The sequence below is a fragment of the Hippocampus comes genome, unplaced genomic scaffold (genome assembly GCF_001891065.2).
Source record: "Hippocampus comes isolate QL1 unplaced genomic scaffold, H_comes_QL1_v1.1 scaffold82, whole genome shotgun sequence".
NCBI classification, from domain to species: Eukaryota; Metazoa; Chordata; class Actinopteri; order Syngnathiformes; family Syngnathidae; genus Hippocampus; species Hippocampus comes.
In genome coordinates, this window is record NW_017805135.1 from 1100540 (window position 1) to 1116455 (window position 15916).

General features: G+C 41.8%; 1 protein-coding gene across 1 annotated transcript in view; it reads left to right on the forward strand.

The window, feature by feature from the left end:
- The first annotated feature begins 1087 nt into the window (after nt 1–1087).
- The window catches only part of LOC109513999 (collagen and calcium-binding EGF domain-containing protein 1-like), a 28567-nt gene continuing 13738 nt past the window's right edge, over nt 1088–15916 (forward strand). Inside the window, exons 1-2 of the mRNA XM_019866785.1 lie at nt 1088–1406; nt 2613–2693. Of these exons, the coding sequence (XP_019722344.1) occupies nt 1291–1406; nt 2613–2693 (197 nt within the window). The 5' untranslated portion in view covers nt 1088–1290. The remainder of the gene's footprint in view (nt 1407–2612; nt 2694–15916) is intronic.

Here is a 15916-nt window from a genome sequence, read left to right on the forward strand (position 1 = left end):
GATTTCATTCTGATCTCACAACTTTTTGGCTTTCATCCCATACCAAGTGTGCACAAGAGAAATAAGTATGAAGGAATGCAATGTGTCATCCGTACACAAGAACAGTAAATTCTTTAAGAAACATTTCTCCTGAATTAAATCATACTGCTTCCAGTAAATCGTCCGCCATCGCACAGATGTTATTAAATAACTTGATGGGGGTCTGTTTTAGCTTTGCATATTTTATTTTTATTACAGAGGACTGTTTGGTCATTGTGTTATGTTTGTCGTTATGTTTGGCATGTTTGGTTCATTTAGAATTGTCAGTGTCATCGGTTGGCAAGTGTGTCCAACTTCACGGGCCCAATTTTCATAGACAGGCGCCCAAGCGCTCAGCGCATCTTCACTTTCGTGCCCGGGACAGATCGAATTTGAGACCGCGCTCTGCCTCGAGAGGCGTTCCAGCGTTTTCTATTGCAGGCCCACAGCGCATCTGGCAATTGGGTGACAAAAAGTGGGCTGGATGTTAGACGCGCGTGTCTTTCCCACTTTATGCAATCACTGCATGTCCGCAGTGCAAAAAAAATGCTTTTAATTGACAATTGATGCTCAGTGAAATGCATGGGCAGAAAAAAATCCCCAAACAATTTTTTTCTTTAAATTGCCCAAATTCTTAAAAAAAAAAAAAAAAAGACACTGATAAACATTCAATATATGTTTTCACATCGGGTAATGAGAGGGGAAAAAAAGAAAGAAAAATTGCATTCTGCAAATCCGCTGGCGCTGAGCTGCAAGTCTGCGGCTGTCGACTAGATATTGGTCAGAATGTCTCTCCCACAAGAAATGAGATTTGTGGCTCTGGGAAACCTTCACAAGGACTTAATTAAATTGACTTTGTAATTTAATTGTTACCATATTGAAGGCCATTCAATAATAGGGCCATGTTAACGACATTCGCCGTAATGAGCCAATTGTTGTGCATTGTCTTTTGTGGTGAAAGCAGCAGGAGTGTGTCTCTGAAATCAGCCTCTTCTTTTCAGGAGGAACGGGGGCGGGCTGGGGGGCAGGAATGTAAATCCAAGGGGGGGATTAGAGGCAGCGCACTGGACCGTAAAGTCCTCCTTCTCCGCCTCAGTGCGTCGAGTCAGGGTGGACTGCACGGCGCGGAAGCGACTACTGCTCACATGCGCGCAACATCACGCTGCGGTCCCGCCGGAGGACAAAGTCTTCTTCCTCCCCCTTCTTCTGGTTTTTGGAGGTGGCACACTCATGTGAAGAAGTGAAGCAGCTTGAGGAGCATCGGTCACGGACATGGGTCACATTGATGGTGCCACTCTACTAGCGTTTGGCGCCGCCATGTGTGCGGTCCTGCTTTGCCACTCTGGTGCTGGCTCCATCAGGACCGCGCACGGGACGGATGACTCACAGTAGGTGCTTTCTCGAGACTCGTGTTTGTCAGTGAAATTATGTCCATTCTAATGGATGGACGGATGGCTGGAGAAGTAGTCGGAAAGGTAGATGGATAGATCAAAAGAATTGACAGGTGGATGGATTGATGATAGGTGATGGATAGATGAAAAGATTGACAGAAAGGTGGCTTCATAGATACAGTATGTCGATCTAGATGTGTGGATTGGCAGATGATGGATGCTTGATCAGGCGACAGATTGATCCATAGGTGGATGGATGATTGATGGATTGGCAGATGGATTGGTAGATGGCTAGGTAACTTGATGGATTGCTTAATCGTAGATAGATGGATACGAATGGATGGATGGATTGATGGATTCAGTCCTTGAGTGATTGATAGGTTGCTCGGGACTGGAGATGGATAGATGCATATGAAATAGAGATGATACTGTAGAGAGAGGGGGATAAATAGATAGATGGACAAATTGATTGGTTGGTAGATGTGGATTGATTGAGTGATTGATTGTTTGATTTATTTTAGGTTGGTTTTTGATTGAAGATGGATAGGAATGATGGATGGATGGATGGATGATTGACTGATTAGTTAAACGATTGATTTAATTGATTGATGGGATGTGGATAGGTATATGAATAGAGAGGCAGATAGATATGTAGGTTGATGACAGGTGGATCGGCGAATAGGTCGGTAGGTAGGTAGATGAACAGATGGGTAGGTACTATATCTTGAAAGACTGATCGATGGGCATATTGACAGGTAGGAAGTTGCAAAGTTAGATCTTTCCACAATTTTTCCCATAGAAAACAATGTAAAAGGACATAATTCAACTTTTTCAACATTATGAAGTCCGACAGCTGTGTATATTAAGTTAACCAGTGTATACTGAGATGTTCCAAAGAATAAAACACTCTGTATTAACTTTAAGGACATTTTTTTAAAAACCATTTTTCTTCACAAAAGCAAACAGAAGTTAACCACTGTAAAATCCGAGAATGTCCATTGTGTTAGAGGAGGATTAGGCACAAGCACATGGTCTCTGTACTCAATGTAATATTCATTGTGGTTAATACGCATTAAGTAACCCAATACTTGGGAAATCACATGCCACCTGGAACCAATCATTGGCCAAAATTCAATTAAATAACCAGAGCAAATGCATTTTCTTTTCGAAAAGAAAATCACCTAAATCTTTTTGTTTCCTCAGCGCCAAGTGCCCGGATGATAAAATCATAACCATGGAGTATCCCTGCGTCCAAGCTGGAGGGAAGAGCAGCATCTGCTTCAGGTAAGGTACCCTGATAGTTTTTTTGTTTTTTTTTTCTATAGCATCCTGGGCTAGCATTTCCAGAACCTTCATCCCCACCACCCCCAAACAGTGTACATACTCCTGCTAAAGGGTGTTTAAAAAAAAAAAAAACACAAAAAAACCAAACATGGAAATAAATAAATAAATAAATAAATAAAAATGCCCAAATACAGAGCGGCTTTGAAAAAGTCCACTTGGAAGACATTAAAATGATCGTAATTCATGTGCAAATTGCAAGATGCGTTTGACAACATCATGTCCATTTTTTTCCCCAACTTCCTGTTCACTTAATATTTGACAGCAGAGGATGTGATACGTTACTTTTATTGCCCTCGTCTCACACAGGAAGAATCCAGAAAACTCTGCAAACTCCTCTTTTTGAGGGCATGATCCACCCACATTGCAGATACAGTCTATAGAGATTATTTAGTATGTGTAAATGGTTTCAATCTGCATTAGTTGTATTAAAGCCCTTTATCAGTTGTGTGTTAGCCACTCACTAGCTGTTTGCTAACAATGTAGCTTTGTGACGGGTCATATTAGTTGTGTGCTAATGCTGCTTTAGTTGCGTGAAATATTCTATTTTCCGTGTGTTAGCCACTAGCCTGCTAAAAGAGACAAATAATGGCCATAGTATTAGATTCTTTTGGCTGTTTGCTAATTATATAGCTGCCTAGCCTCTGGTCAATCACGATGTGCTAGTTGTGTGAAACTTATCAGTTGTGTACTGGCCACTGGTGACTAATGTTTAATTTAATTTTAGTGTTTGCTTACTATGTACCTGTTTGACAGGCAGAGTTAGTTGTGTGCTAAAGATTAAGCCCTTCTTTAGTTGAGTGAAAGGTTTTGTTAGCTGTGTGTTTGATGAGCTAACACTAGCTTGATAAATTGAACAAACAACAGCGACAAAAAGAAATGAAAAATGAAAATGCCCATATTTTGCAATTATTTTATCTGTTTGCTAACCATGTAGCTATGTGTTAGCCTCTGATAGCTATGTGCTAATAATTTAGCACCACAATAACCATTATCTCAAAATTGAACACCGATAAATTAGATAGGTGTACGAGTATTTGACATTGAACAGGATTCTTTTCTGTTTCCTGATCTGTGGTTCTCATCACACTTCTTCCTGGCAGTGCAGTGTAAAAATAGGCAGAATCGAGAATTCAATGCAGATTTATGTCAGAATGACGAGCAAATAGATCTTCCCACACGCCAGGGGAACACGTCAGCGGCTCCTTTTATTGTTTAGACAAGTTCCCCTTGAAGGAAAAACTGGCTGGCGTTTAGTCGGGATGCTCTCACAGTCGCGGTCGAACTGCATCTTGTTTGCTTTCTTGGCTCGTTGAAAGACATACGACTCCACGGGAGGCAGTTTTACATGAAGATGGATGCCATCGTGTTATTTTTTTCCCCCCTCTTGGATCAAATTGTCCCTTTTTTAAAAAAAATGAACTCACATCTGATGGGTTGATATGGATTCATTGCAGGCCTTTTTTTTAACTAGCTGAAACCAGGAGCACACACCAAATGGAACAATGTAGCAAAAGAAAAAACAAACAAGAAAGAATTAGACTAATCTTTTTTCATGGTCTAAAATATACAACTTTTTCCATTTCTTTTGTTGGCACTCGCTAAATGAGTCACTTCTCTGATCAAACTCGTATTATTCCATCATGCAGCTCAGGATACTCAAATCATATCAAGGCTGGGTCTCGGAAAAGATTGTAGATGGCATTCTGAAACAGCAGGTGGCATTGTAAGCCATAACCATCAGGTCATTTGACCCAATCAGAAGCCAGAAATAAAAAAAAATCATTCACTAAACAGGCAACATAACTTCAAGGGAAAATCAGGATATTCAAATGTTTTCCTTTCATAAGAGTGCCTTTTTTTTTTTTGTTAACTTGTCAATCAATATGCTCAAGTAGGAAGCCTCTATAGTTTTTACAAGGCTTTCGCTACATCCTACCATGCGCGCTAGGATGTGCTAACACTAGACACTTGTCAGTAGAACATACACAAAACGGTGGCGACATGTTTCGGGGTTACGAGCAGGCCACTCAACACTTTCACATAAGTTATTCTCAGGAACATCTCCAGAGAGAAAGCCGTTAAACTGCATTTGACTCGGACCTGGCGAGTCCAATCATCGCTCGAAGCGCCGGATGTATTTTTCCGTGCGATTGCCGTTGACGTGTTAAGCATTTAGAAGCAGAGGGCCTGGCTGCTGTCCAACCAGCCGGGCTAATTGCGCCACTTATGGCGCTTCCATTACCCTCGCCGACAAGCTCTCTTGACTTGGGATGATTACATGACACATTCTGTCATGTGGTACGGCTGCTGTGTGGTTCCACCCGACCGAAGTTGGAGTCAAAATCAATCGAGTAATTTACCTCAAGATGGCGCCATAGTTGACAGCCCTCTGCGGCAGCTCTGCTTTTTTTTTTGTCTTTTGTTTTGTCATATGGTGTTTGTTGTCCTTCATGTGGACCCAATGTGGACAGTTTTCAGTATTTTGACCACGACATGCCTCGAAGTAGAAGAATAGTTTGCTTGATGGTTCATGGTCTTGGCAGTACCCGTGGACCAGCACTGATTTTGAGAGGGTGGAATGTCGGCGAGATTTGTGTGTTGCCACTTGACAGCCCCCGGGGTTGTTTTTTGTGCCTGTAATGGACAGCGATTTTGTGCCTGTAATGTCAGCACTGTTGGACAGTCTGCCTTGGTGCGGCTGGATGATGGATGGCTGCTGGAGCCGAGGATGAAGAGAGAGGAGAGTCGGCGGGGAGCGCGGATGCGTATTTGGAACAGAGAGTCGGCGCTTGGAATTGAAGCGGATTTACATGGGACAGGAGAAGTGAACCCATCTCTTTTTTTCATCAGTGGACACTACAGCTCCTTGTTTACTTTCAAACTTAGCTTGAGGCAGACATGTGCATATTTTGAGCATGACATCTCTAGAACAATTTTCTTTTTTTTTGAATACTTTGACAATTCTGTTTTTTTTTTTTTTTTTTTTTTTTTTTACTATTTGCATTGAATTTCTGTCCGTAACCCAAATGAATAGCAGTGGATTACTGTATTATGGGAGGAATACAAAGAGATGGCAATAATTAATGCAGACTGGGCGCAGTAAATCAAAAACACTCAATGTTGTGGACTAGCCGCATGTTGCAGTCTACCAGAATCAATGTCACATGATGTACGATCATCTTTAATGATAAGAATACTCCATACTTGAATTCATCTGGGAGACTGCTTGTGTGCTGCTGCTGCTGCTCCTTTGGCGAGCAACTAAGTTTAAATTGATTTACTCTTTGTTTTTAACCGCATGTGAAGAAATGTATGTATTGGCACTGACCTCTTTTCTTTTAGGAGTGCAAGATCAATAGTTTTTACATTTTTTTCTAGAAAATGAGAAAATGAAGACTGCGGACCAACGTAACTGTAACTGTTTTATAGTCTGAAATTTTAGGATAGATCTTTATTGTTACTGTTGCAGGTACAAGACCCACCCAAAATGGCTCCACGTCCCAGTTTTGGGACCCGACCCTCTACTGAGAATCACTGTTCTAATAACATTACTGAAAATGTTACCGGTAGAGTACCGTATTTTCTGCACTATACGGCACACCTAAAAGCATTCAATTTTCTCAAAAGCCGACAGTGCATCTTATAATCCGATGAGCCTCATATATGGATCAGTGTTCGGATTTCTTGGACGTAGCATTTTAAATGTTCTGTAAAGCGCGTTGTTTACGCTTCAACGGTTTTGAAAGCGCTATATAAATAAAACGGTATTGTATTGTATTTCCTTTAACATAGCTCCATCTAGTGGATGCATAACGCAACCGCCGCCACTATTGTAACATCTATTCTATCCACTTTATAATGCAGTGTGCCCCACAGATGAAAACAGTTTTAAAATAGGCCATTCATTGAAGGTGCGCCTTATACTCTGAAGCACCTTATAGTGCGGAAAATACGGTACTTAAACTTATGATGCCCCCCCCACGCCGCTCCCCCAAAAAACGTGCGATTTGAACTAGTGTATGGATGTAAAGTGTGTTGTAAAGCTTCACCCTTTGTGTATTTTGTATTTTAATTTGATCCCCCCACTTTAGGGAATTTGATTCTCATGCTATCGAGCTGCAAATGTCCGCCTTTGCGGCACTCTCAAGTGTTTTGACAGATCTCCTAAATCAAAATCCAATGTTATTGTCCCCAAGGAGTTTTCGCAGCGTCAAACCAGATTGAAGGCCCCTGCCACCCGCTGACAAAATGACCGCTACATCCCGCCTTCTGCGGTTTGCTCACAGCAACGAATTTTTTTAACATTCTCATTGTTGTGGTTTTTTTCTTGCTCGTATTACCCGTTCTTGGCAATAGGCCACTAGTGTGCATGTTGAGTCTCCCTCCAAATGTTTTAAATTGTCAGGATGATGACGTTACATTTTTTTTTTTTTTTGGGTGTGTATGTGTGGCTAAATGCTCTCAGCTGTGGAAAGCTCTCACAATTGAAGAGAACAACATGACAACAAGCACTTTTGTTTGAAATGACGCACCCTAAAAGTAGACCCCACACACATGGTGTAATTGAAGACAGCGTAAACACGTTAAGATTTAACGTTCGAAGTGGAGTCGGACGTCTCGCAGCTGTGGAGAGTACGTGTGATGGCAGCATGCTGCTGCAACAAACAGGTGAATAAACAAAACAAAAAAAAGAAATAAAAAATGGAGGACAACTGGAACAAAATTGTGCGTGGAAGTCACCGGTTGACAATAATAGCAAATAATGATAGAGTTAGTGGAAATTAATGAATGAATTAATTGCCCTCTTGTTTCCACGATAGTATATTTATTTTTTATAGTCTTTATAATGATGACATTCTGTATGGGGGACAAATAAGCAACTTTTCATCCATGGATGTAGTAAGGTACAAGAACTAGGACTTTTTCAGCCTGATTATTATAAACGCAATGTACATACGGTACAAAAGTCAAACTGGGAAGTTTCCATTTCAGGAAGGCGTAACATGCGCAGGCAGGGCAAAATGCCAGAATGCCAGCGGGGCAGTTTTAAGTTTAACACCTGACACTTACTTCTCCTGTCTTGTTGCAGTGAAAGCAAGGCCGCTCTTTGAATAATATGAAATAAACTATGAGTAAAACGAACAAAAAGCGTTCATTTAGCCATTCCTTTATTAAAATTGGTTAATTAAAATGGTGTATTCACTTTTCTTTTGGTTTTTTTTTTATTCAATAACTCTTTTAAAAATGGGTTATTTTATTTGTTTTGGTAAGAAATCAAATGCATGGCTACTTTTGAAATAAATCATTTTACATGTGTAGAATACGCTTTGTAATTAGTGAATGAAATTATGAATTATCCCCAAACAGGATATGGAGTCTAGAAAATGGATGGCCGGTGTGATAAATCAATTCCAATCATAAAAAATGAATGAGAACAACATTTTCTGCATAAAATAAGCTTATTTTACATACACGGTTTTTAAACCTCATCTATGAATGACTGGGAGCACATAGAATTTCTGTGCTGGAGGTGTGCTTTTAAGGGGTGTGGTCTCATGAGGTTCAGGAGCTGGAGTCTGTTTGTGTCCTCGAGCAGCTCCTTGCGAGTGATTTCAATTTGTGTCTCTGAGTTTGTGTCTCGTTCAATAAGCGGCTAAAAGTTTATCGCGACTGGCTCTCATTGCCCACATGCTCAATTTTTTCCCACTTCCCTCGTCTCATTTAATTAATGTTGTTTGAAAGCTAAAATGACCGCGCTCACAAGTCGCTTTGGATGAGAAACAACAGACATTTGGATCTCTGAACGACCTCTTAAGAGCCTCTTCTTGTTCGGGACTTGGGCGACGCAAGATTGACATTACACTCTAACCGCAACCACTTCCTGTCTTGACTCATTAGGGCGCCCGTGCAGGGTTTCCCTCCCGTGAACATGGCCAGGAAGCGTTCCCATGCAAGTGAAGTCTGGACTGTGTCGCCATCAGGGATACTTTAGATTCATTCACATCCACGTCCGTGTAGGAATGTCTGCCAGGAGTTTCCAGCCTAAAGGAAGGATTCTGTGCTCGCTGTGTGTGTGCTTTGTGAGCTTGCGTGAGTGTGTGCGTTGGCGTATCCAACTACTTACATGTGCCGTTTAAGATTTTTGATGAGCAGTCAGCAATTGTTATCGACAATGTTGTTTTTTTTCCCAGGAATAATGTACTTTCTTCTCTGTGGCTCATTTTATACCATAAACCTCAGGCCTATATTTCTCTCAACATGACATATAATGCTCCAAATATGTCCACTTTCTCTCATTCGTGTCTATTTCCACTCATAAATGACCAAAAACAACCTCTCTTCGATCCTATCAGTTTTCTTTCCCACATGTAAATTGTCAAAATGTCAAAACTGAACGTGGTTCACAGACCACAGGGCTGAAAGGTTCTAAAAGCACCTTTGTCTTGTTTGTGGTCTGTCTTGTTCTAAGTAATCGCGATTCAGGGAGTGCAAACAAAAAATGTTGAAAACTACAATCATGACAGGGACAATCAAGTAGGCTCCAGTACGACATCTGAGACAACTGAGTATGCTTAAAGGGGAGATATTGATCACATGTACCTCCTGTGAAAAGATGTGTTGCTAGTCTCATACAAGTCGGTCACCTACAAGCAAATTGGGCACAAGCTAACCGCTTTCAAGCTAACCGCTTACAAGCTAACCACATACGTGCGAAACGGACAGTCTTATCTTTACCTCCTGTGAAAAGATGTGTTGCTAACCACATACGTGCGAAACGGACAGTCTTATCTTATTAAACACCAGATGTACTGTCGTTGCCAATGAATTGTTTTCGCTCACAGCGACATCAAACCACATCAAAGGGAAGCGTTTCAAGATTTCTAAAAAAAAAAAAAAATGAAAGCGCCTTTGTCTTCGCTTAACTTGGCCCTTGTCAAATGTAGGTGGAACACAGCGTTTGATGAAAACTTGGCTTCTATTCTGCACTCGAACAATCACCATTCTTGACCGACGATCTTCAAATGTTGTGTGATAGTTCATATCTGAGGAAGTAATTTGAAACAGCTGTGTGGAATGCATTGTGGTTGTTTATTACCATCCATTTTGTTGTTGTCTTTTATTGTCTTTTATATTTGAACGAATATCAATTCCAAGTGGTCGAGGTAGCTTGGGTTCTTAGCTTAGCTTTGAACTGGTCTTCCACAGTGTTCACCACATATATGACTTATTGTCTTATTGCCTGTAAAACCGCCTTGGCAGAGGTGATAAATAGCAGAAAACCCAACTGAAGCAAAACAAAGAAACTTTTTGCTATCTCTGTGTTGATTGTGGTCTTTTCCAAACATTTAGCTCATAATTTAGTGACCATACAACCTATTATCGTGACCACTTGCGTGCTCATTGTTTTGTGCGTAAAGTACCCTGGGAAACACCAATGCGGTCGGTGAACGTTGTTATCGTTGGCTCAGTTTTCAGACTTTGAGTGCATTTTGGATTGGGACTCCTTTTGTGTTTTAGTAACCCACAGTAGGTTAGCATTTCGTCAAACGTAAATAATTTAAAGGTGACATTTACTTTTTTCTATTGATTATATACAAAGTGGTGTCAGGAATCGCTACCCAGCCATCAAGTGTAAAATTAGACAACCAAGTTCTACATTTTTTGAGGTGCCTAGCTCTCAAAATGGTGTCTGTGAGCAAGCCTGATTTGCCAAATTGTGTCACAATTCAGGTTCCTTGCCATAATACCCTGTCTGAAATCATGTCAATGCCAAAAGCTAAGCAGAGCCGCATTGAGTTTTGTTGGATGCGCAGATTATCATTAGAAGACCACGTTAGCTTCTGATAAAATGCAGACGTGGTTGCTAGCTGTCGACGTGGGAGTGGGCTTCGGGTGAGATGGGTATGTCTGCTGCTTGTATCGCATTCATTGACACGCGTGTGAAGTGCTGCCTCCACCAATGGAAATACAATCCATGCCTTTACTGTCGTTGTGGGCCTCGTATTTCTCTCTTCAGACACAGTGCTGCTTGAAAACAAGTAGCTATGCGTCTAGTCACAATAATCGAGCTCTGCCCTGGTTGTCGTTGTAATGAAAGTTATACACGGCGTTGGGGCTGCTGCAGTGGCTCATTTACATGAGGCAGGACTACCTCTCCGAAAGTAGCTATTTTCAGAGGTGCTAGAAAATAGAATGGCGAGTGTGATGTAATTCTTGATCCTTGGTATATTTTGGCGGAATCCGTGCTCAGTAGGATAGACCCAAATTGGTCTGTATCAAAAAAGTACCAACTTGAGTATCCATGAGTTATAAGACACCCGGGAACTGTTTTAAACTGGAGGAAAAATGCTGAATAGGTCATTTTCAGGTGGTTTGTTATGTAGAAACAAGCATTTTTCATGTCTTGTGAATGACTCCTTTTTTTTTTTTTTTTTGGTGGTTAGTGGTGGCTAACCTCAAATGTTCCTCAGAGACGGGGACAAAGTGGGCACCGATACTTTATCTCCAGTTCCACAACTTCCTGTTCCCAAGCGCTCTGATGTGTCAGGACAGAAACACAATCCAGACGTCCTAGTAGCCGCGGCGTTAACGTCAGGTCAGGTGGGGTAAACGGTGAGTTTTGCAAGTGTCACACTTGCGCTAAGCAGATGAGGTCATCAGAGGTTGTCGGTCAGGCGTAAATCTCGTCCTTTGGGATGAAGTGTCGAGGGCTGCAGGCAAAGTATACATGCCCTCTTGACTTTAGTCCCCATCAATAACACGCAGGGAAAACAAAACCAGAGTGGCTCGAAGACTTCCGCCGAGGCTGAATTAGAGTCGTTTGGTTCAGTGCCAAAGTATAAAACTTCTGACGTTTGAATGGATTATGCCATTGCGATTTATGCACTTTCGATCCATAGTGCATATACTCGTAGCCAGTCGTCGCAGGGACCTTAAGCCTAACTACCATTCGCACTCACATTCACATTTACTGTATGGACAATTTAGTGCCAACAACAAAGCTAACGTGCGTATTTTTGGAGTGTGGGAGGAAGCAGGAAAACCTGGAGAAAACCGACACGCCGCTTACCCACCGTGCAGCCAAGATTCCTGCATTATCCACTGAGAAATTATGACCAAAAGGAAAGGTCCCATCATTTTTATTTTTTTCAAAAATTTTGTATTTCGAGGTAGTATCAGAAGCCACTTTCAGAATCAGAATCAGAATCGCCTTTGTTCTGATTGTTTACAATACAAGACAATATCTGAGGACGCTACCCTTTGGTACCAACATATAAAAATGTTGCTTGCTAAGACATTAAAATGAATCAAAATAAGGATAGCAGGAAAACAAGGTCTATATTCTGTCTTATTTCATCTGGCCACTTTTACACTGACCCTTAAAAGTTGCCTTTTTCTTCCCTTTTGGGGGTTGCTTCTCTATGTAAGCGGCACCACCATGGAACCAACCTGGCATGATTCTGCCTTTGGAGGTCGTATCAGAAGTCACGTTGACATTGCCTATAAATTGCGTGTGTGTGTGTGTGTGTGTGTGTGTGTGTGTGTGTGTGTGTGTGTGTGTGTGTGTGTGTGTGTGTGTGTGTGTGTTTGGTGGGGTTGTGAATTGGCCTTCCGTCTTGGGAGGTAGTATCAGACGACCCTTTTACAATGCCTGTAAAAATGTTTTCGTCTACCTTTTTTTTTTCGGGTCAAGGATTTAAAACTGCACTGACACATAATTGGGGAAACAAAGTCGACCCTCAAATCTGTTTTTGGATTTCGTAGCAATAGCCCCTTTTATGCTGTCTGTTAAGTCCACGTATTTTTCTTACCTTTTTTTCCATGTCAATTCCTACCTTTGTTGTAATATCAGAATTGTCTCTCAGACTGGTCGTGAAAGACGCCATATTTCTGCCTTACTTTGAGTTGCTCTTCGACACGGAACAGTAAATGTGACCTGGGAATTTTTTTTGCTTTGGAGGTTGTATTAGAAGGCTCTTAGACAAACCATATAAAAGTCAGACATTTCCAGTATTTAAAGTTAACGTCACATCTTCTTGGATTCGTCGGTCTTGAAATGATCCGTGTAAAAGTCACAGAGGCAAGATGAAAACTGCTCCCAAATTCATAACAGATATTCTTGTTCATAAAAGTGACGCGTCACTGAACTTTAGGGCATCACTAAGGGAGACCGTGACAAATACACCGAGTGCGTGTATGTGTTTGCTTTTTATCACGCAGATAAAGTGGGATGATTCCACACAGAAGACACCCGACCCCGCTTTACTCGCCTTCTTTGTTTTATGGCGTTACACTTGGCTTTCACTTCCACTCTGGCTTTAAAAAGCTGCAAACTGAGCTCATAAACACGCACACATCGGCGTCCATTCATGTCTAGTAGCAAAATGAGAGCAATTGTAATGAGGCTTTGCAGAAGGTCTAGTGTGGGGGAGGGGGGGTCTCCACGGTAGATTAGAATGAAAACAAACAGAGCTAATGAGTTGTCCAGCTAAGCAAACAGCGCTGGGGGCAAGACAGGAGAGCAAGACATTTGAAGAGTAAACAGAAAAGATAAAATGACATGAAGACCAGCAAAGAGTGACAGGCTACCTGGATGCATAATGACGAATGAAAGATTTCACGCCCGCGACCCGCATGCAGATAAGCAGTTCAGAAAATGAAATAGTCAGTCAAGTTCATCTCCAAACCTTTGAGTTAGCTCATTCCCTCTGTTCTCATAACAAATAAGAAACAAAGCCCCCCCCGCACTGTCAACAGTTGGCAAACAGAGAGCATTTTCGATCCAAAATGGTGTGCCGCTACTGTCTGCGAGCGGATTGGCTCATTACAACTCCTCAGCTGCTGGCAATTTAAAGGGGGGGGGGGGCATCAAACGCATATCAGAGGGAAAAAAATATCACACAACATAACACAAACTTGGCAGTGAATGGTTTGATTCCAATGGACTTTAGAAGTTATTTTGAGCATTTAATAAGTTAAAATTATCTTTATGCATACAATCTGTTTCAATTATTCTTCTAAAACACACTGCACACAACCAGCAGGATCGTTTTCTATTTTCACATTCCAAACATCTCAAAAATACAACATCAAACCGGGAAACATTTTGTGTTTTGCATATGTTTTGTTGTTTTGGTCTTTTGTTGTTTGTTGTTACTTCGTGTGGACCCCATGTGGACTGTTTTCAACGTTTTTGGCCATGAGATTCGTCAAAAAAAGAAGAATCTATGCTCGGGGGTTGCGCCCTCTCGGCAGCACGCGTGTACCATCACTGATTTTCATTGAGAGGCATGTCGCCGCTATTCAACTGTCGCTGCTGGACAGCCCCAAGGTGCTTGTTTTCTGCGCCTGTAATGGGCAGCGTTTTTCACAGCCCCGTTTTGTTTAGCGGAGATGTCGGCGCTGTTGGACAGTCTGCGCTGGTGCGGTTGGATAAATGGCTTGTGGAGCCGAGGATGAGGAGAGAGGCGTATCAGCGCTGAGCGTGGATGCGTATTTGGAATTGAGAGTCGCCGCTTGGAATTGAAACGGATTTACATGGGATTGGAAAAGTGAACCAATTTCTTTTTTCATCAATGGACCCTACAGCTTCTTGTTTACTTCCAAACTTGGATTGTAGCAGACGTGTGCACATTTTGAGCATGACGTCTCTGATCCACTGGCGAAAGGACACTTGGATTCTTTCCTCTTTCATCTAGGACTGCTTCCAAGGACAAATAGCAGCCGCGGCTAAGGTCAGCTTGTTTACGATCTTGCATGTTCATGTTGATTATGTCACAGACGGGATGGGGCAGGATGAACTCCGTCTCAGCGCGCACAGGTGACACACGTGCTTCTGTCCACAGTGAACAAAAACTTACAGAGAGGCAGAAGAGTTGGCATGAGAGGTGGTGGACAATAAGAAAGGGTGGACGTTTCAAGAAACGTGCTTTTGCAATCATGAAAAACTGTATTGGAAACAATTGTAGCCGCACCTTCATCACCTTCATCATCGCAACAAAGTCGGCGCACTTTCTCTCCCCACCCCAAAAGTTTTTTATGGCAAATTTTTAAATCCATGCGCCATCTTCAGTTTTGTCATTTTGTGGCACAAGAGTGCAAATAAAAAGTAGACGATGAGTGACAGATTAATGGAGAAGGTGGAACGAGACGAGGGGAAGTAAAAGAGAAGCAACTCAAAACTCTGGGGGGATGCCGTCATCAATGTCTGGTGCAGAAATCCGAAAACAAAGCCAGCGAAAGTGAAATAAAATCAAACATTGACAGCATTCAAGAGATTTGTTGTGTCAGGCTGCCGTTCCGTTTGTTGGATTGGACAACCTCACCCCCCCACCAACCCCCCCTCTACCAACGGCGAGTATCTTTGTTTCATTTGGATGAAGAAATCCCTCATGCTTCCAGAGTACTTTCATTCTTGCATTCCCAAAGCCTACACGTCACCTACTTTGTGCGTATCCGCTTGTCTCTTGTTTCTTAATGGGCCCTTTGTTCATCACAAGGTTACGAGAGCTTTGGATTTTTCATTATAATGGTTTTTTTTTGGCTTTTGGTTTTAAACTTCAGTTACTTTTTGTTTGTTTTTAGAATGGGTTTGCGAGTCTGTATTCGTTTTTAGTTTTTGGAATGCTTTGTTTTAGATTTAGCATTAGTTTTATGGATATAATATCATATTCTAGACCAGGTGGTCTCCAAGTCCGGTCCTTAGTCCGAACACACCTGATTCAAATGAGGGGTTGTTCATTTGGGCATGCAAGGTTTTTGACACTGGTCTTTGTCGATGAGGTCCCAGATCATTTCTCTCACACTTGCTTGATTTCTCTTGAATGCATTTCTCCTTTCTCCCGCCCATTCTCCAGATCTTTTGACAGGGCCCTTTGTGTTGAATTTTCTGTCTTTAATGGAAGCCTAATTGTCTTGGTAGGGGTTGTAGACTGGAGGAGTGTGACCCCCAACAAAACACACACACACACACACACACACACACACACACACACACAAAAACAACAGTCATCTTTTTCTGATTAGTGTGCACCTGAACGCCCCTCTGGAAAAGCACCGTAGCCGCCTTTAAAATGTTTTTTTTTTTTTTAGACAATGTGTTCTTCATTAGCTGTGTTCAGGCTGTCAGTGCGTATCCATCAACACAACAAATCAGCAGGCCA